The following is a 23,037-nucleotide window of genomic DNA, read 5'->3' as shown; positions in this document are numbered from 1 at the left end:
CGTGGGTGACTGAAATGTTGGCACTCCTATCAACAGTTTTAGCGATATTATACGTTACATTTAAAATCAATTACTCTTACTGGAAGAAGAAAGGTCTACCATATATGGAGCCGTATTTTCCGTTGGGAAATGTCTGGAACACGCCACTAATGAGGAAATGCCTTGGCGAGGAAATGAAGGACATATATTTTGCAGCAGAAGGCAATGATGTCGTCGGTATTTACTCGCTAAACAATCCGCTTCTCGTTGTGCGGGATCCAGAGCTGATCAAAACGATCATGGTGAAGGATTTCAACTACTTTCCCGACCGGGGCATCTATGTAGACGAGGAGAACGATTACCTGTCGGCTCACCTCTTCTTACTTCGAGGCACCAAGTGGAAGTCTCTGCGCCAGAAGCTGACGCCCACGTTCACATCGGGAAAAATGCGCGCTATGTTCGGCAAAGTGCGCGACTGTGCGCGCATTCTGGCTGACGTCACTCCTGCGGCCAGTGTCGTCGATGTCCGCGAGCTGGTTGCCCGCTACTCCACTGACGTCATCGCTTCCTGCGCCTTCGGCATCGACGTGGACAGCCAGCACAACCCTGAGGCGGAGTTTCGTCAGTTGAGGCGGCGCTTCTTCAAATCGTCGCTGCGCACGTATCTTAGTCAGGCTCTGGGGTTCTCTAATCCGAAACTGCGCTCCCTGCTGCCGGTAGCCTTCGCGCCAAAGGACTTCACAGACTACTTCACACGTCTCGTCGACGAGACAGTGAAACACCGAGAGGAGACAGGCGTCATTAGGAAGGACTTCTTGCAGCTGATGATTCAGATGAAGAACAATGGATACGTCGATGACAGCTTCTCAATCACTGGCCAGCCGAAAACTGAACGTAAGCACTGTTCCTCACTGTATATGATTTTTACAAAAGCATCAAAGGAGAAAAGAATAAAATTTTCAGTCTGCAGTGGAGTGTGTGCTGATATGAAATTTCCTGGTAGATTAAAAGTATGTGGCGGATCGAGACTCGAACAGGGCACCTTTGATTTTCACAAACAAGTGCTCTACCGATTGACCATTACCATGTGTCCTACCCTCCAGATTTCATGCAAGTTTCACTCTGCAAGGAAGTCTGCTCTGATATGTTTGGATAGTTCAGTCGGTAGAGCACTTGTTCTGGAAACATCCCCCAGACTGTGGTTAAGCTACGTGTCCGCAATAGCCTTTCTTCCAAGAGTGTTAGTCTTGTAAGCTTCACAGGAGAGCTTCTGTGTAGTTTGGAAGGTGAGAGACGAGGATGTCAAGAGAGAGGGCGGGTCATGAACCGTGCTTGGGTAGCTCAGTTGGTAGTTCACTTGCCTGGGAAAGGCAGATGTCCCAAGTTCGAGTGTTAGTCCAGTACACAGTTTTAATCTGTCACAAAATTTCATAGAAGTTCAAATGTTAAATGGTTCAAATGGCTGAGCACTATGGGACTTAACTTCTGAGGTCATCAGTCCTCTAGAACTTAAAACTACTTAAACCTAACTAACCTAAGGACAACACACACATCCATGTCGAAGGCAGGATTCGAACCTGCGACCGTAGCGGTAGCACGGCTCCAGAATGCAGCGTCTAGAGCCGCTCGGCCACTCCGGCCGGCCTTCAAATGTCAATTTAGGGTATTGTCTAGGGTGTCAACATTAAATGTCTCTATGTTAAGATACAATTGTCCTGCTTTCATCTTCGTGGATGGATGGGATGTAATGTTATACATAACTAAGACATTACTTATTGTACTATTCAAGTAAAACAGTAATGATAACTCTTTTAATTTAGAAGCTGTCAATCAAATTAATTACCATTTATCCGCCTCTGAGATGTGGCAATACACTGGTGTGTGAGACTTAAGGATGAGAGTAACTTTCGCATGATATGTCAGTACCATGTAACCTAGCGCGATGAAACATGGACTGTACATAGAAAGAACGGCTACAGTACTGGTATTGTAGAGAAGGCAACCTCAAGAAATACGCAATGAAACGAACAAAAATGTCACTTTTATTCATAGACAATATATAAAATGAAGTGACCGCGATTTATGATGGTCCTCTGGACGTTACAAAAGGCGGGACATCGTTCTTAAAGGGTATGTGATCACCATGGACAACAATGGATGCTCATGCTAGCCACAAGGTCGGTTAGATTTCTTGTGGTAGGGGGTGTTCCATTTCTCCATCAGCGTGGCTGCCAACTGCTTGATGGCCGTTGGTGCATGTAGACGTGCTACAGTGAAGTCTGCTCAATGCATCCCACACGTGCTGGATGGGATTTAACTCGGGGGAACGCGCGCAACATCCATTCGCCGAATATTCGCTCGTCCCAAGAGCTTCTCCAAGTGCGCTCTTCGAGGCGGTTGCACATTGTCTTCCGTAAAAAGTGAAGTCAGAGTCGAATAGATCCATGAAAAGACGCACAAGGGGAAGGTGTATAATGTCACAATAATGATGGTCGGTGAGCGAACAGTGTTTAAAGATCTGGAGGTCAGTACGCCCATGCAGCATTATGCCTCCTCACACCATAACACTTGGACAACAAAAACGATCATGTTCGATAATTTTTCTGGGTGCATTACGTGTTGCAAACACTCCCCATATGAAGGGTACATCCAGAATCACTACTCAGGCAGTGCCTGCTCTCATATTTGAAAAGCATGCGACCACGCCAACTGTTATGCTCTTGGCAGCATCGCAAATGGTGCAGCCGCTGTGCGGGTGTCAACGGCATGCTGTGTACTGGTCGTCTGTCAAAGAGACCACACTCATGCAGTCGCCGTACCGCTATGGAGCGTGAGACTAATGAGACTGCGTGCCTTGCAGTGGTGTTACATGTGGTTGCGATTGCAACCATCTTACCTCTTGAACAATCCAGCCATCTTATGTTGCTGTAGTTGATCGTCGTAGACCACTTCCTCTCCTTTGGGTTCCAAATGGTTAAAATGGCTCTGAGCACTATGGGACTTAACATCTCAGGTCATCAGTCCCCTAGAACTCAGAACTACTTAAACTAACCTAGGGACATTACACACATCCATGCCCTAGGCAGGATTCGAACCTGCGACCGTAGCGGTCGCGCGGCTCCAGACTGTAGCGCCTAGAACCGCTCGGTCGCCAGGCCGGCGCATAATAGGAAGTAACTACGGTAGGGCGCTCCATTCCCTCACTAGTCCAGGTGACATCTGCTGGATGATCGTTGGTGAACGTGAACGTGCTACAATATGTCTCTCCAACGCGTCCCACATGTCTGCAATGGGACTGAAGTAGGAGGAAGAGGTAGGTCAGTCCATTTGCCTAATATTCGTTCCGAGAGCTTCTCCACCTGTGTTGTGATCGGCCGCTCATTGTCATGCGGCGAGAAGTGAGAACGCGTAATGCACCTATGAACGATGTCTAACATAACAGTTTTTGTGTTCCGGATGTTACAGTGTGGGGAAGCATAATAATGCACGGGCATACTTACCTCCAATTCTTTGAAAACAGTACACTCACCGGTCAGTGTTATTGTGACACTGTATTCCTTCCCCATCTGTGTCTTCTCAGAGATACATTCGCCCCTGACTTAATTTTTGTGGATGACAATGCGCGAGAACATCGAACGGCGTAAATTGCAAATTGAGGAGCTCTTGGCGCGGGAGGATTTTCGGCGAATGAACTGGCCTGCCCGTTCACCCGATTTAAATCCCACGACCATGTTTGGGATTCGCTGGGGAGTCGTACTACAGCACTTCCTCAGGCTTCAAGGACCACCCAGCTGGTGTCAACAGCGCTGGTGGAGGTTTGGAACTCCCTGCCACAAGAACTCCTTATGAACCTTGTGGCCAACGTGGTAGGACGTTGTAGATCTTGCACCGACGCCCGTGGTATTAAGAACAATGGCCCCCCTTTTGTAATATCCGCAGGAAAGTCGTGAATCGCAGTGACTTTAGTGTAATTACTGACTCTGAATAAAAGTATCATTTCTTTTCATCTCATTGCGTATTTCTTTCAGTTACATTCTGTACTATAATGTAGCAGTTCTTTCTATGAATGATCAAGTTTCATTTTGCTGTGTTACTTGGCAGTGATGCATCATGCAGTAGCTAGTTTCGTCCTTAAGATCTGTACACAGTCTAGGCGAAAAGCACCACTTGAAAATTGCTCTGGTATAGTTATGGCCTTGTGAGCCTAGTCACTCATTCCTTGTGGACACACACTGGTACTAAATTGAATGTGACGCTCTGATTCCAAGATTAGACGAAGTTATCACCTGACCACACGCGATGATTGGTAGTTTATTAAACAATTCTGTGTGAAACCGACTGATCTGTAAAAAATAAGAAATCATTAAACTTCAGATATTCAGTACTTCGCTTCACTACTTAGTCATTCTCAACATCTGGCCATAACTGACATTAACAACACAGTCAGAGGACTACATACAGACACAATCAGCTGTAAGAAATAAGCAATGAACGCCATTTTTGAAACAATTAAAATTGTCCATAACTTAACAAGTATTTGTTTCCAGGCACAAATTTGTAGGTATTTTTTTTTTGTTTACACTAACCCTACCTCCTACAAGGATTTCTGACACACTGTTTTAAACAAGCTGTATAAATGAATGTGTATCAGCTTTAAGACTATGAAGCATTTTTTCCATAATTATTATGAATCTTTCTCTTCTTTACTCTGACATAGTGGAAATTATTAGAAACCCTAATTTCCCACAACTCACAGCAAGAAGATAGCTCGTAACCTTAAGCTGATTCGTTTTATAAGGTATATTACAATTTGCTTAAAAACATATTTTGTCCCTGCTAGAAAAAAGCAAGACTCTGACGACCAAGGAGGTGGCAGCACTGGCGTGGATGTTTTTCATCGCTGGGTACGAAACTTCCTCTACCACCGTAAGCTTCTGCCTGTATGAGCTTGCTAGACACCCGGATATCCAGAAGAAAGTACAAGAAGAAATCGACGACGTACTGAAAAAGACCAACGGTGATGTGACATATGAAGTCATTATGACCCAGATGCCATACTTGGAAAAGGTGGTGAATGGTATGTTGTTTGCCTCTGATTGTTATTTTTCATACATTATGATAATCGAAGGTTGGTTCAGAATGCATTAACAATCATTAAGACAAGAGAGCTCAATTTACTACAAAGAGTGATTGTGAGCTTTTAATTATAGCCTCATAAAATTATAATCTCATAACAGTAGTACTTTTCAGACTATATGTATACTGTAACGTATCCATGCCACACCCACAAAATCACAAGTGCAGATTGTGCAGGAGTGTTGTGAGATGCACTGTAAGCAGCAACCTGACACTTTCATGTGCAAAAATTCTGCCTCATCAGTAGCTTTCATTTCTCTCTCTCTCTCTCTCTCTCTCTCTCTCTCTCCCTCCCTCATACACACACACACACACACACACACACACACACACACACACACATTTAGATCTCGCAGTCACAGCCCATTATTTTATCACCCACTAAAATGAAACAGCTGAGCAGTATATAGCCCAAGAGCCACTAACTTGGCTATGTTCATAAGTATCTGAACGATCTTCATTGGGTAAATAACGACACATTCAAAAGTATCCAAACGAGCTGAACTGCATAAAAGAAGCAGCTAGTCAATATGTAGCCCAGAGGGACCATCTTGGCCATATTTAAAAGTGTTCAAACGACATGAATAGGGTAAATTGGTGGCATATTCAAAAGTATTCGATAGACCTGAATTACTTATAAAAAAATAAATAAAGATATTGACAATAATGGTGTAACAGTATTTCCAAGTCTAAAGTGTCTGTAATATTTATCAAAAATATGTAAGCTTCATCAACAAAACACGCAAGTGTCACAATCCTATTTCCAACTATAAAAATCTGTCCAAAACAAAGATATTTACAATACTAATGTAACTTATAGCAGTTCATCATCTAAAATATCTGTATCACTTATCAAACATACGTAAGTTTCATTAGCAACATATTTAATGTTTATTTGAATGCCACAATGTTACTTCCATGTCTAAAATGTCTGTAACAAATGTGTAAAGAGATTGACTATACTGGTGCAACTTACAGTATATCCACATCTAATTACTTTTGAATACATTATGGGAGTGGCAGTGATCAATGTGTTACAAATATTTACTATTAAAAACATTCTTGATCACGATTTATATTTATTAAAGTCACCGGTTTCGACCACTGCTGCGGTCATCTTCAGACCTACAAGTAGTATACAAAGCTATAATTACAGGGTTACATACATTAAAGAAAATACATAAAGTTATAAAGCTATAAAACGATCAATTACCATTGAATAGGAGCCTCTTTCAGCTGGAGGATCACTACTGGAGAAACCAGGGCACATCTTACTATATATAATGAAGGCTCCGCCCACGTCTGACGGCATGATGTCATTACTAACCAATGAGTTATAAGTCGAATAACAATGTAAAATTTCTTAGTTAAAAGAACATTGTCAAGAAATAAAAATAAACACACACTAAACTTAGCTTATTAAACAGCTATTGTCAATTAAGAAGCGTTAAAATATTTAAGTATGTAAGGTAAATGAACTTCGGTTTGGCAGTACATGGGTTGCCCTCTCAAGCCCTGTTAGTGAACCATTTGGAACCACTACTATTGTCACGCTTGTATCTTATATAATTTATTTATTTTATTTATTAAACCCAAAATTTAATTATTAAAACCAATAACCCACTACATATAAAACTGGAACACACAATTGGTGAATCAAATATATACCAAAAGTCAGGCGTTTACAAAATAATATGTAATGACTGTGAGAAACAATGTATATAGTAAATATCCACATCTAAAATGTCCATATTATTTATCAAATAAATATAAGCTTCCAGAATGAGATTCAGCGGAGTGTGTGCTGATATGAAATTTCATGGCAGATTAAAACTGTGTGCCGGACCGAGACTCGAACTCGGGACCTTTGCCTTTGGCGGGCAAGTGCTCTACCAACTGAGCTACCCAAGCACGACTCACGCCCATTCGTCACAGATTTACTTCTGCCAGTATCTCGTCTCCTACCTTCCAAACTTTACAGAAGCTCTCCTGCGAACCTTGCAGAACTAGCACTCCTGAAAGAAAGGATATTACGGAGACATGGCTTAGCCACAGCCTGGGTGATATTTTCAGAATGAGATTTTCACTCTGCAGCGGAGTGTGCGCTGATATGAAACTTCCTGGCAGATTAAAACGGTGTGCCAGACCGAGACTCGAACTCGGGATCTATGCCTTTCGCTGGCAAGTGCTCTACCAACTGAGCTACCCAAGCACGATTCACGCCCGGTACTCACAGCTTTACTTCTGCCAGTATCCGTCTCCTACCTTCCAAACTTTACAGAAGCTCTCCTGCGAACCTTGCACAAGTAGCACTCCTGAAAGAAAGGATATTACGGAGACATGTCTTAGCCACAGCCTGGGGGATGTTTCCAGAAAGAGATTTTCACTCTGCAGCGGAGTGTGCACTGATATGAGTAAAGTTCGGAAGGCAGGAGACGAGATACTGGCAGAAGTAAAGCTGTGAGGACGGGGCCTGAGTCGTGCTTGAGTTGGCAGTCTGCCTTCTGCAGTGACACAGTGCGGATCGTGTTGCCTGCGGCCGCGCTGTGGTGCGCGCGCCTGTTTGTTTACGCGTGTGCGGTGTTGCGAGTGTAGAACGAGATGTGCATACTCGCACAGAAAAACGACTTTGAAGTTTAGTTTTGCGAACGACTATACACGACTAAAGGCACACGAGACTGAACGTTTTTTTAAGAGAAGAGGAAAAAATCGATCCACAGGAAATCGTGTTAATCAATTTATCGATCGTTTCAAGCGTCGTCTATGTCAAGCTTGTTGACGAGGCTGCTTGCGAAAGACTTCTACAACGATCACCGAACGGGTATCGTTTCTGTCATGCCGACGGGAATGTCGGTGTGGTTACGGTAGATCACGCGGGAATGGGGATCCGCACTATACGAGTCTTCGAACTCCGTTTGAGCTCCCGGCTGAACTTGTTATGGACGCCTTTCGACCATACGGTACAGTTCTATCCCATGTGGCCGAAAAATGGACGAGTTTTACCACGTACCCCGTTTTAAATGGGGTGAGACAAATACGGATAGAACTGCGCAAGCACGTCCCCTCTTATTTTTACATAGGAGGTTGTCGAGCGACTATAATCTATGATGGACAACCTCGAACTTGCCCGGGGTGCGGGAAAGAAGGTCACGTCCGCTCGGAATGCTTCCATCGACGTTTAGTGCAAACCCCACGGGATGACGTTCAGGTACCACAACAGATGACTGTATTACCGTTGACCTTTGTGGAAGCCCTGAGAGGAGACGTGAGGGAGATTTCCGATGGGCCCCAGCGGCTGCCCCCTATAGAGAACATGGACACCAACGGACTGGAACTCCGACCACCGGTTCCACCTCAGCAGACACCGGACACCACACAAGAGGTGCAGCTGACGGCCGCTCCAGGCTCATCCGTGGTGGCTGCCAGTGCTTCCACCGAGAGCGAGATAGGCCAGGACCAAGACGGAGGATACGCAACCCAAACAGCCGATGCGGAAGCAAGGCAACGGAAACAGCGTTCGCCGAAGAGAAGAAAGAAGCGTCGACTGACTCCTGCTGACGATAGCCATAGTCCCGAGGGGATAGTGGACGACAACAACAGTATCGACCTTAGACCAGTGGAGTCAACAGATACCGAGATGACGGTGCAGGAATTGCACAGCGACGATAACTTGAATTCTCCTTCTGGTGACAGGAAGGCAGAAGTGGAGATGACAATTGTCCAATATCAGAGCTGTGACAACGTGGTCTACCATCCTTCGGCCTTTTCCGGAAATATGCTGGGGGACTGGGCGCAAGAAATGGACCAACAGGAACAGAATGAAGATACGAACGCGACGATTGGGGACAGTCCTGGCCAGACGCCGGGAGGGTTCGGGAAATGTTGAACAACTTAGTGTGGTGAGGAGCGCCGGGGGTGCAGATAGACGCTTAATGACACCGCCCTACAACTGATGAACACACTCCAGGCGTACCGCATTGCAACGACAAACATTAATGGCATTCGGACACCGCTTAAAATGCAAATGCTGAAAGATGTGTTACGCGCTGCGGACGTGGATATTGTCCTCCAACAAGAAGTGCGTTTCACTTCGCCGCCAGAGTTCTACGGCTACGAGGCACATTATTCAGTGCACGATGAAAGTGGATGCGGTGTGGTGATTCTCACCAGGGAAGAAATAGGACTGGAGGACGTCATGTCTCTCCCTTCGGCACGTGGCATAGCGATCACTGTCGACGGCGTTCGTTTCATCAATTTATACGCGCCATCTGGCTCCACAAAACGAAGAGAAAGGGCGACCTTTTACACCGAAGAGATAGCACCGTTGTTCGCCGGACGCTATGATAACTATGTAGTGGGCGGCGACTTTAATTGTGCTGTCGCCATGCATGGAACTGCGTGCTTTGATTACCGAAATGGCGCTTCTGGATACCTGGGAACTGCAGCATGGCAACAGACCGGGTTATACGTTTGTAACGGGACAGTCGGCGAGTAGACTTGATAGGGTGTATGTGACACGAGCTCTACGAACGGCGATTCTGGATGCCGAAATCTGGCCAGCGGCTTTTACGGATCATATGGCGTACGTCTGTACGATTTCACTAACGCGTCAGAAGATATGGCAGAGTAAGGGTCACTGGAAAATGACTTGGCCACTTTTACGTGACACTGCATGTCGCCTGTCGATAGAATCGGCCTGGGGGATCTGCGTTCGCCGCCAACGTGCATACACCTTCTAACATTCTGCGTGGTGTATGTTTGTTCTATACCGTGTCTCCCTACCACTTTCGCGCAACGACGCTCTGAGCGTGTTTTTTAGGAAATTGACTAGTTTGAACCTGGGACCTGTTGCTGGTAAGGAGATGCCACACCACACATGACATGTAGAATTCAGAAGAGTTCAGTCAGACTAGCGATGATATAACCAAATACAGAATAATTTCAGCGTCAGCTCCACTGCACTCCCTGTAAAAGAATCTTAATACTAACTAAATTTAGTGGAAGGGGTTCAAGGCTTTCCTATTTTTAGTTAGCTGGTAAAATAACGTCGAAAAAGCAGTTAAGTTTACCATTGGAAATTTTATTCTACTCACACAACATTGTTTATAAATTGCACTATTGATAAAAGCAAAAGTTTTAATACAGGATGATAAAAACCAACTGCGTTCAACAAAAATGTGAACGAATATTCCCTGAATGGGTTTCCAAGCTCTAAAATGTATCGAAGGATGACCTATGCTATATCACATCTATAATCTAGTTTTAAATTAAGTTTCACAAGATGGTCTGCAGTGACCCTCAATTATCTTTAATCACTTATCTAGCTTGTCGTAAATTACAGTGGCTGATGTGGCTTCTCAATAACTACATAACAGAAAAATCATCGCATTTCAGATTTTTACTTCAAGTGGCAAATGTGAACACCATTAGCTTTAATTGACGATCGACACTAGTATTACGCAAAAAGGGGGTGTAACAGATGAGACTTCTGCAGTTCTGAGTGAAGCTTTATGCGCTGTTATGCGACATTGCGTGCGTTCATTACTTTGTCGGTGTTTATCAGGGGGCGGGGGGCAGCACAGCTCCGCTCACCTCGCTATCTCGGAAGCAACTCTCTCCTTACTTCTCCTTACTACAATTTACCGAAGTTGGTTTTAAAAAAACTATCTGGTTGTATTTTCATCTGACTAATCAGGGTCTCAATGTTAACCTTTAGCTCCGCCTACAAAAATTCTGTCTATCCAATGAGGAACCTTATACTTTTCGTGGTGGGGCAACGTTTTTAAAGTTTGCAACGTAACAGTGACGCAAAAAAGTCTCACGCTAAAACTTGCAGCTGGTGTGGTCCTTTTAGCGTTATCGTAAGATCTATACTGTTCTTCTGGAGGGCTCTATCTTTTAACATGGGCTGGGGGGTGGTCCTAACGTAACAGAGACGCGAAAAAGTCTCACGCTAAAACATGTGCCTGGGGTGGTCCTTTTTGTGTTATCATAAGATCTGTACTGTTCTTCTGGAGGGCTCTAGCTTTTAACATGGGCTGGGGGGTGGTCCTGACGTAACAGACACGCGAAAAAGACTCACGCCAAGGCTCTAGCTTTTAACATGGGCTGGGGGTGGTCCTAACTGTTAGCTGACGACGTGGGTGTCCGTCCCTTATCGTAGGGCCTTCTAACGTAACATGGTTCTGCTCTCGGCTTCTGTTCTCGATTCTCCCCTCAGAACTGCGTCTGTCTCACGGTGGGAAGGTATGACATGCATTTAGGCATTCTTCTGTTAGTCTGTGGTATTCCATTTGCTCACTCGTTACTCGTATTACTTTGGTTAATTTAATGTCACGATTTATTCGGAGCTATGTGACAATACTACTGGATTTGCTTATCATGTCAGGGTTTTCATGGAAAGTGTTGGATTTGACTGGCACCTTACAACCTCGGTTCTCCAGTGGTGGATCAAATCCGCAAAACCAACGTTACGGAGAACGTTGATACGATACGGGCAGGACAAATCCCATTGGAAGCGCACGATGGCTGATTTTTATTTTACAGCCCTGAGGGAGCTGATGACCCAAGAACTATCGCTGGAAAGGCACACGGCCATGCGCAGGATAAAAGCCAAGTCATTACAGCTTACGAGACTAAGAGCAGAAGGTATAATGGTCCGGGAGAGACTGGCGGACACAGTTGCTGCCGAAATCCCCTCCATGCACCACGTAGTACGTGAACGCCAACGGCGATGCAGGACATTGATCAGGGAACTGATCTCTGAAACTGGCTAGCAAGTTGTGAACCAGCCTGATATTGCGCATGTGCTTACTGACTATTTCCGCCAGTTCTATGGACCTGTACAAGTGAACCACGAGACACTACATGATGTCATCTCGGAAATGCCAGATAGAGGACCACCACTGGATGCAGAGACATTCATCACAGCGATAACAGAGGACGACCTGACAGATGCAATTGCCAGGGGGCTCCGAACAAGTCCCCAGGACAGGACGGCTTCCCAATTGTATTTTACCGCGCCTTTGCATACCTCATGGGACGGACCTGGATTCAGATGTACAACTAACTCCTGTTACCGCAGACTGAGATACCTGCCGAATTCACGGAGGGTATCATCATCCAAATACCCAAACCACGCGGTGGCAGAAGGCCAGGAGATTATAGATCACTCACTCTCTTGAACTGCGACTATAAGATTTTCGCGCGCATGCTTGGGGCTCGCCTGCAGTCTTCAATTTCTGATGGACTCCTCATAGATCAAACCTGCCTCGGCGGTAAGAGTAACGTACATACGGGGCTCGGTGACTACCGAGATATCATAGCATTAGCAACGGCATGCCGAGTGCGTGCGGCACTCGTCGCTATTGACTTCGATCATGCGTTCGACAGAGTGGATCATACATTTTGCACGCGGTGATGGGCAGATTGGGTATCCCACAGGCCTTCATTATAGTGAACATGCGACTGTTACACGGCGTGCGATCAAAGGTCTCGGTGAATGGGCGAGGCACTGACTACATTGTTATCTCAAGGTCAGTTCGTCAAGGCTGCCCCCTTTCGATATTTTTTTATGCAATGGCTTTGGAACCCTGTCTATATGGTCTCCGAAGACGGTTGGAGGGAGTGCCGTTGCCACAACTGACCTTTCATTGCCGCGCTAATGCTGAAGATGTGATGCTGGTGGCAAGGACAGGCGACGAAGTACGTACGGCGTTGGCATGGATACAGCGATACGGGATGGCGGCAGGAAGCGTGCTTAATGTACAGAAATCACGCTGCATGAATGTCGGTCGAGGATTACAACCGGGGGAGGAAGGCCCGCTCATGTTAGTTAAGACCATAAAATGTCTAGGTGTTACGTTCCACAAGGATGTGCAGCGCACAGCACATTGAAGCTGATGCGGACAATGGTGCTGTTACAGAAATTAAGAGCTTTGGATATGATTCAGAGGGTGACCTATGTTAACGTATACCTAGCACCAAGACTCACTCAAGTAGCGCATGTCCTGCCTTTAACGCGCACAATGGCATCACGGATACAAGCAACTTTCGGAACCTACGTGGGTGTGGGACACCTGTTCAATATCCAATACACAACGCTTACGCTACCACCTGGAGAGGGTGGACTTGGTCTAGTGAACGTATATCAAAAGGGACGGGCGTTATTCGTCAGTACGATTTTCCGACAGTGGCGCGGTCACTTTCGCAATATCTCGGGTGCGTTGGCCGATGTACTAGCGCCCACTTCAATGCTGCCCCTAGTCAATGTGGGCCATATTTCACCGAAGCTGTCACATTTCAAGTTTTTTTTTTTTTTTTTTTTTTTTTTTTTTTTTTTTTTTTTTTTTTTAGGTTAGCTATGTCAGAGATTTCTTCCTAACAACACGACTACCGACGACGCGAGATGTATATCAACTCTTACTACGCCGGTGCCCCAGGAATACCCTGGAAAAGAAGTACCCAGACAATAACTGGCGACAGATATGGCGCGTTATACGAAACGTTTACCTCCCAACGTCGGTACGCTCAACATGGTATGTGGTGGTAAATAGGAAGTTCGCAACGAATCAACGGCGGCACGTGATTCATTTGGTAGACACTCCACTATGTTTAGGCTGCGCAACAGTGGACACTGATGAACATCGTTTACCATATAGTGGGACGGCTCCAGTGTGGCCATTGGCACAACAGATAGTGGCGTTCCTGTTACGCTCCGCCCCTCACATAGTTTCATCAGACACACTTTTTTGCCCCCAAGAATCTTATTTTCCGGTCCAAAAAACCAACGCAGTGACATGGGTACGGGGGATGGTGGTGGGCTACGTGTATAACGAATCGGAAAAGGACAAAGTTGATTTTTGGTATTTTCTGCTGGATGGACACACGAAGCTGCAACAGCATAAGAAATATGGACAAGACTTCGCTAATTACTTGCGACTTAAATTTACCGACCCGCCGGCCAGATGGGGTGTGACGGGTGAGAAATGAGATAGACGAAGAAGCCGAGATAGACATCGATCATACTTACGGACCCTTGGTTTATTTCGAGAAGACGACCCAGTCTTACACCAACGTCTGGAGAACGAGTCGATAGATGGCTCTCTTGCTCTATCGAACGTCGGGTCGTGAGCAGGTGTCGCCTCCGACACGAATTTCATTTCATTGCTACAGGAGCATGTTTCTTTTGTATTTGTACTACCCGCAATGTCTTCATGTCTTTCATTTGGGCATTTTCAGTTTTATTCATTTCTTTAATTAATTAATTTTCTAATTAGTCACTATTTGTCAACATATGGACATTGTAGACACTATTTATGCGGTAGTACAACAAAATATATGTCAGCAAAGGTGGTAAGCCTGACATTGGAAAAAAAGTGGTAATCGCCGAAAAAAAAGTTGGTAGAGCACTTGCCCGCAAAAGGCAAGGTCCCAAGTTCGAGTCTCGATCCGGCACACAGTTTTAATCTGACAAGAAGCTTCATATCAGCTCACACTCGGCTGCAGAGTGAAAATATCATTCTGGAATTTAGCATCGCACCCATCACGGCTGCCTTTCAACGGATGGAATGTTTTCCTATTGTATAACTGAGTCTTTCATTTCATTTTCTGCACCCATCATAAACTTTACGCAAAACTGCCACTTCCTGAACCTCCTCGTGAATATACAGCAGGGTATTTTGTGCTGGAGTACGACTTCTGGTTTTATATACGTGATATAAAAGAATGTGATGAGCACAAATGTAATACATGATATAGCAAATGTATTTTAATAAAACTCAATACAGCCTACAACAGACAATGTTTCCTTTTCTTAGATATTGTTTCATTAGCATGTAAATTACTGCCAGCCACTTTTGAAGCTAGCAAGGAAACTAATAGCTATACAAATTCATTCAGATTATTGTAGTGGATACAGCCGACATGTGCTGATGATTTGTTGGAGACCATTTTCCAGGCTTCAGTGTCTGTACGTCAGTGTAATTTTCATTCTTTCCATGCTTATACATTCCCATGCTGATATACACAACATCTTCTGTCAATAATCATTTGCCACTTTTATATATTATAGGCTTAACGATATTAATATACACGTAGCATCTGTTGGCAATTGTCTCCAGGAGAGATAGTTTCGTTTATGAGCACTGATAGTCCTGAGAATGTCAGCTTAATTTTTAAGATGATATGTTGTCTAACCCTTTTTATTGGTTTTCATTATTTTATAGATTCTCTCATTCCTCATTATCTTACATTGTGATTCATTACATCATCTCAATCAGTATCTACCATTTAACCAGCTGTCATCCACACTCTTGCTATCTGATTGAATCTGAGTCCATACACAGTATCATTACTTTTTCTAATGTTTTTTTAATTATACTGCCGTCTACCTCTTCTCTCTTCTATAATTTTCTTCATAACTCTTCATTCTCTTTTTCGTCATCATTGTCATAATTTTCATCATCATTGTCTTCCTGGTTATATTCATTTTCTTCTCCTCCAGTGTCTCCACCTCCTTCCTTGTTTCTGACTGCAGAAATACATTGTCTTCTTTGGTTTTAACATCTTCATCTTCTTCATATTGGTTTTTCTCATTTTCCTTTTCAAACAGCTGCCCTTCGTGAATCAATGTCTGGGGGATGAGAAATCTGTTTAAATGCTTATTTCAGTACAGACTCTATTTCAGCTTCCCACTTTTGCAACAAAGACAGCTTCTTGCAGACGTTTCATCAAGACTTCAACGCATGACTTTTAAGATTAATCTGAGATTCAATGGAATTGTGAAGCATGTTGCTGTTGTTCACAAATACAGCTCAATTAGCGTCTGAATTAATTAAAAGCAAGCATCTCAATTTATACCATAAGACATTTCCATGATGTCTTTGCCCTTCTGTTACTCTATTAAGTACCAATATACGCATCAAAATTAATATGATAATGCCCTTCATATGATCTTTCTTATCATAGGCAATGTCATCAAAAAAATTGAAAACGGTAGCTGTTAATTGGGTGATATTACATCCTTCTTACGCGAAACTGTGGAACATCCAATATGATTCAAGTATTCTTGACTCACCACAATTTCGGATGAGAGCTCACAAGAATGATGTTAGTATATACAGCACTATGTGTCCTAGTGATGATAGTATTTATCAATTGAGAGAGTTAACATATTTTTCACTTGGGTGTTGTTCTTCTTCTTCTTGCAATTCGATTTCTTCTCTTCAGACGTAATATTCTGCAAGCGTATGATACCAATTACATTTCCTTATTTTAAATCGAACAATTATTTCTTCATCATCGAAATCCACAAAATTTGCGTTTTCATCTGTGATTGATATACATAATTGTGAATGGCATTTAAGTGGGCGGATTTGGTGATTCCACAATCTTATATCCAGGTGGTACTGCAGATCAGAACTGATGTACCATGTGCCTAGTAGCAGTGTTGTGGAATGAATCGTCAGAAATGTTACAATTAAAGTATAGGACGTTAACTTTCTGAGAAGAGCCGTGCAACATATTATTTTCATCTACATGTGTCTCGCGAAATTATCACCTCGACAAAATTCGAAAAATTAAAGCTAATACGTAGGTTTACCGTCAATAATTCATCCCAAGCGCCATTCACAAATGGAACAAAGAAGGGGGGATCAGTTAGGGGTACAAGAAGTACGCTCTGCCATACACTGTTAAGCGGCTGGTGGAGTACTGGTGCAAATGTAGAGTTTTTATTGTATGTTACGCTGTCTTTAAGGAAAGTTTTGCGTTAAATTTCTTTCAAAACCTAATACTTATCATGTATTATTATCCAGCTTAAAATAAACATATACATTACTCCTCATCTCGCATCGTTTGGGAGTTTTATTGTAACAATGGTTGTGTGTTACATTATTTTTTTTTTTTGTTTTCCTCGCAAAATCTTCCTAATCGTTTTTGACGTTTTATTACCCTGTCGCCTACAACAAGGTTGAATTAATCTTATTACGCTCAAAAGTTCCAGGTTTTAAAGTAACTCAGTCCAGAATTTCCATCACGCCTGATTACAAAAGTAGAAATTATTTTTTCTTGGAATTACATTCGCTATTGAATTATAGGTAAAGAAGTCGGGTACGGCAATTTTTGAACATATGAAAAGACGAATTCAGCGTGGTGTTAAACACAGCAGATATAATCGACTTTTTACCTAATGGACTAAAAGTTACATTGTTATTCAAGAACATCCATCGTGATGCTGTTAGTACGTTCAGAAAGACCATGTGCCGTGCACCGGCAAGCGCCGAGCCGAGCAGGTGCACCAGCGGCGATAACAGAGCGGCAGTCGCCTGACGCACAGTAATTTAGTTTAAGTTTTTTTTCACGTACTTCTGCAAAGAAGTGAACTATACTTATGTACTTTACTTTGTACTCTAGTGGTTAGGAAATTACTGTAAGTGTTTGTTTTTGCGTAAATCTTGGTGCGTGTCCTTGTGTAAGGCGGCTTCCTAATGTAACTTTCCCCCCGTCAGACCACCACGCCACGTCACTAAGTTCAAATCTGCACTGTTACATAGTATGTAGTTTAGACCAGTGCATTCTAGTTTGCATACTTATCTCACGCAGTAACTTTCGGGTAAGCAGAGTTTCTAGTAACAGATAACTGTAGATACATCCACTTCAGTAGAGAAATTCATCTTTATTTAAGAGGTTTCCGTCTCTGGGCATAGTGAGAAACCAGCAGAGCAGTTTTTAGTGTTTCCTTATTCTCTTCGTTATATTTTGCGTATGTTCAAAACTCAATAGCGCCATTTGAAATCTTATAACTATTTTACACACTACTATATGGCTAGGGGCTGTGCTTCTTGTGAGCGGACACAAGGAGAATTGGCTGCTGTCCGTAAACAGATGGAAGCAGCGATGGCTACCGTCGACATGCTTCTGGCTAAAGCCGGGTTCACACACGCAATTAAAGTATCGCCACAAGTCAAGTCATTCTGGAGTGGCGCTGTGAGCTACCGTTCACACAGGACGCCACAAATTCTTCGTAATTGCGGAGTTTGCAAAATGGCGTCACCTGTATCAACTGATTAAACGGCTGTACATATTACTAAATAAGATGTTTTGGAAACATAATAAATCTAAAATGTTACTTACCGAAGTGTTTCTCTTCTCTCTTGCCTCGACTACATGTTTTAAGAACCGATCTACAGCTTCAAACCAAGCAAGGCTGGGTTTATAAATACCGTCTGTAGACGCACCACTCTCAAGTGATTTCAGTACTTTTTTATGTTCATTCATGTAAGCATTTCGAATGCTTCGAATTTTTAATTTTGTTGTAGCTACATCAATTCCAGGTACATATTCACGCATACTGTTTACTATTTCAATTAATGCAGCATATCTCAAAGTTCTTTCTATGATTCGCTTTTATACTTCCAAAGGCATTCTCGTTCTTGATACACCTCCAATAATCTCATAATTGTCGCTGTTGACCACTTTTTCGACATATTAATAGCAAACGCACAAACAAAATCACTATCTGCGAACGAATACGCATTAGAAAGGTTTGAATCCAGCCGCGAGGTAGCAATCGAATGACGTTATTCGATTGTGGAGAAGGCAAAATGGCGCAACAAAGTAGAACCAAGTTCACCTTTTTGTGGCGTGACAAAAGTTGCGCTTCTTAAATGGCGCCACCGAAAACTAGAAGTTCACACATGCAACTACAAAGGAACTGCAGTTCGCCATTAGCAGTGGCGATACTTTTGTTGCCTGTGTGAACCCTGCTTAATGCTCAATGTTGCGGCGACGTCTTAGTAACGAGACCTGTGACACCTCTGTGCCGTTGGAATGCCCTGGTGGCACGGGTGTCGCTGCATCTTCTGATACACGACATCTGACCGACCCGTCCACACTCGAGAGTAGGTGGCAGACAGTAGTGGGTTCTTGTAGCACTGTGTGGAAGGTGAAAGATTGAACAGATCGCGCAGCTGGCTCCCTTCGTCTTAGTAACAGGTACGTGGTGTTACCCAGTGCTGATGCGTCTGAACCAGCACGGGGTGCCTCTCATGTTGGTCCAGCGGCCGATTTTCCTGCCCAGTCCGGACAAGTGCAGAGAGAGGGTATGCTTGTCGCTGGGAGATCCAATGTTAGGCGGGTGATGGAGCCCTTCATGGAGAAAGCATGCAAGGCTGGAAGAATGCCAAGCTGCACTCAGAGTGCACCCGTCGTTTGTGGGTAGCGTCTTTGATCCATAATCAAAACGCCTTCAGTCCCTGGTTCGAATACCGCCGCTGCTTAAATTTTGATCATTGATTAGCATTGGCAGCCGAAGACTTCCGACATAAGAAGTTATCCTCATTTTGCCAAAGACCTTGTCAAAGAGGGCGGAGGAGCGGACAGAGGTTCAGGGCACTCTCTTGTCCTAGGAGTAGGAAAATGCCCCTGAAGGCGGAAGAATCAACAAAGATCAACGGCATGACGATGCAGAAGGCAGTGGAAACCACTGCATTAAAGACACGTAACGTGTATTCACAGGGCATATGGTCTGTAATTGAAGAAGTGTCAGCATGATCTCTCCTTTAGCAAAAGATTCCAGAATAGTCCCTCATTCGGATCTCCGGGATGGGACTCCCAAGGGGGAGGTAACCATGAGAGAAAGATCGAATAATCAACGAAGTATTAACATTCTACCAGTCGGGGCGTGGAGTGTCAGAAGATTGAACGTGGTAGGTAAATTAGAAAATCTGAATTGGGAAATGCAAAGGCTCAATCTAGATGTAGTAGGGGTCAGTGAAATGAAGTGGAAAGAAGACAAGAATTTCTGGTCAGATGAGTATAGGGTAATATCATCAGCAGCAGAGATTGGTAAACGGGAGCAGGATTCGTTATGAATAGGATGGTAGGGCAGAGGGTGTGTTACTGTGAACAGTTCAGTGACAGGGTCGTTCTTATCAGAATTGACAGCAAACAAACACCGACAACGATAGTTCAGGTATACATGCCGACGTCGCAACCTGAAAATGAAGAGATAGAGAAAGTGGTGGTGGTGGTTAGTGTTTAACGTCCCGTCGACAACGAGGTCATTGGAGACGGAGCGCAAGCTCGGGTTAGGGAAGGATTGGGAATGAAATCGGCCGTGCCCTTTCAAAGGAACCATCCCGGCATTTGCCTGAAACGATTTAGGGAAATCACGGAAAACCTAAATCAGGATGGCCGGAGACGGGATTGAACCGCCGTCCTCCCGAATGCGAGTCCAGTGTGCTAACCAATGCTCGGTGATAGAGAAAGTGTATGAGGATATTGAAAGGGTAATACAGTATGTAAAGGGGAATGAAAATATAACAGTCATGGGGGAGTGGAATGCAGTTGTAGGGGAAGGAGCAGAAGAAAAGGTTACAGGAGACTATGGGCTTGGGACAAGGAATGAGAGAGGAAAAGATTAATTGAGTTCTGTAATAATTTTCAGCTAGTAATAGCGAATACTCTGTTCAAGAATCACAAGAGGAGGAGGGTCGGGTGGTACGGGAAGATTTCATGGTCAGACACAGATTCCGAAATCAGATACTGGATTGTAAGGCGTACCGAGGAGCAGAAAGAGACTCAGATCACAACACAGTAGTGATGAATAGTTGGCTGAAGTTTAAGACATTAGTCAGGAAGAATCAATACGCAAAGAAGTGGGATACGGAAGTACTAAGGAATGACGAGATCCGCTTGAAGTTCTCTAAAGCTATAGATACAGCAATAGGGAATAGCTCAGTTGGCAGTACAGTTCAACAGGAATGGACATCCCTAAAAAGGGCGACAACAGAACTTGTGAAGGAAAACATAGGTATAAAGAAGATAACTGTGAAGAAACCATGGGTGACAGAAGAAATATTTCAACTGATCGGTGAAATGAGGAAGTACAAAAATGTCCCCGGAGACTCAGGAATACAGAAAGACAAGCTGCTGAGGAACAAAATAAATAGGAAGTGCAGGGAAGCTAAGACGAAATGGCTGCCTGAAAAATGTGAAGAAAAAGAAATGATTGTCGGTAGGACTGACTCAGCATACAGGAAAGTCAAAGGAACCTTCGGTGACATTAAAATCAAGGGTGATAACATTATGAGTGCAACGGGAATTCCACTGTTAAATGCAGACGAGAGAGCGGATAGGTGGTAAGTATATATAATATCCTCTTGGAGAGGGAAGATTTGTCTGATGTGACAGAAGAAGAAACAAGAGTCCATTTAGAAGAGATAGAAGACCCGGTATTATGATCAGAATTTAAAAGAGCTTAGGAGGACTTAAGATCAAATACGACAGAAGGGATAAATAACATTCCAGCAGAATTTCGAAAATCGTTGGGGGAAGTGACAACAAGACGACTACTCACGTTGATGTGTAGACCGTATGAATCTGGCATCAAACACACTATTCCGAAGACGACAAGAGCTGACAAGTGCGAGAATTATCGTATAATCAGCTTAGCAGCTCATGCATCGAAGTTGCTGACAAGAATAATGTACAGAAGATTGCAAAAGAAAATTGAGGGTGTGTTAGATGACGATCAGTTTGGCTTTAGGAAAAGTAAAGGCACGAGAGGGGCAATTCTGACGTTGCGGTTAATAATGGGAGCAAGACTAAAGAAAAATGAAGATACTTTCATAGGATTTGTAGACCTAAAAAAAGCGTTCGACAATGTAAAATGTTGCAAGATGTTCGAAATTCTGAGAAAAATAGGGGTAAGCTATAGGGAGAGACGGGTCATATACAATATGTGCAACAGTCAAGGGGGAATAATAAGAATGGACGACCAAGAACGAAGTGCTCGTATTAAAAAGGGTGTAAGACAAATATGTAGTCTTTCGCCCCTATTGTTCAATCTGAACACCGAGAAAGCACTGATGGAAATAAAAGAAAGGTTCAGGAGTGGAATTAAAGTTCAAGGTGAAAGTATATCAATGATACGATTCGCTGATGACATTGCTATCCTGAGAGAAAGTGAAGAAGAATTACATGATCTGCTTAATGGAATGGATAATTTAATGAGTACAGAGTATGGATAGAGAGTAAATCGAAGAAAACAAAGGTAATGAGAATTAGTAGAAAAGAGAACAACGTGAAACTTAATATCAGGATCGATGGTCACGAAGTAGGTGAAGTTAAGGAATTCTGCTACCTAGGCAATAAAATAACGAGTGACGGACGGAGCAAAGAGGACATCAAAAGCAGAGTGGCAAACTCAAAAAGGGCATTCCTGGTCAAGAGAAGTCTACTAATATCAAGTGTCGGCCTTAATTTGAGAAAGAAATTTCTGAGAACGTACGTCTGGACTACAGCATTGTATGGTAGTGAAGCATGGACTGTGGGAAAACCGGAACAGAAGAGAATCGAAGCATTTGAGATGTGGTGCTACAGACGAATGTTGAAAATTAGGTGGACTGATAAGGTAAGGAATGAGGAAGTTCTGTACAGAATCTAAGAGGAAAGGAATATGTGGAATACATTGATAAGGAGAACGAACAGGATGATAGGACATCTGTTAAGACATGAGGGAATGACTGCAGTGGTACTAGAGGGAGCGATAGAAGGCAAAAACTGTAGAGGAAGACAGAGATTGGAATACATCCAGCAAATAATACAGGACGTAGGTTGCAAGTGCTACTCTTAGATGAACATTTAACACAGGAGAGGAATTCGTGGCGGGCCGCATCAAACCAGTCAGAAGACTGATAACCCAAAAAAAGGAAAAAATGTTTGTCGGGGGTCTCGTCCGTGATGTGGAAGAAGCCCTGCCGGCGGTTGTCGTGCGCACTGGGTGCAACCGACTGCATATAGTGGCAGATGTCGGCACGAATGATACCTGCCGCTTGGGTTCTGAGGGCATCCTCGGTTCGTTTCGGCGGATGGCTGATCTGGTGAAGGCAACTAAAACCGCACATGGGCTGCAGGCTA

General features: G+C 43.7%; 1 protein-coding gene and 1 non-coding gene across 2 annotated transcripts in view; one reads left to right on the top strand and one right to left on the bottom strand.

The window, feature by feature from the left end:
• Window positions 1–278: 278 nt before the first annotated feature.
• Window positions 279–23,037, top strand: part of LOC126273298 (probable cytochrome P450 6a14) — a 40,920-nt gene continuing 18,161 nt past the window's right edge. The window contains exons 1-2 of the mRNA XM_049976844.1: window positions 279–873; window positions 4,820–5,056. Of these exons, the coding sequence (XP_049832801.1) occupies window positions 279–873; window positions 4,820–5,056 (832 nt within the window). The remainder of the gene's footprint in view (window positions 874–4,819; window positions 5,057–23,037) is intronic.
• Trnaw-cca (transfer RNA tryptophan (anticodon CCA)) lies at window positions 6,953–7,027 on the bottom strand. Its single transcript has one exon. It is a non-coding gene; the product is annotated as a tRNA-Trp (tRNA).

This window comes from Schistocerca gregaria, chromosome 5, assembly GCF_023897955.1.
Source record: "Schistocerca gregaria isolate iqSchGreg1 chromosome 5, iqSchGreg1.2, whole genome shotgun sequence".
In the NCBI taxonomy this organism is placed as follows: domain Eukaryota; kingdom Metazoa; phylum Arthropoda; class Insecta; order Orthoptera; family Acrididae; genus Schistocerca; species Schistocerca gregaria.
Note: the sequence above shows the minus strand (reverse complement) of the source record. Positions and strands in the feature narration are given on the sequence as shown.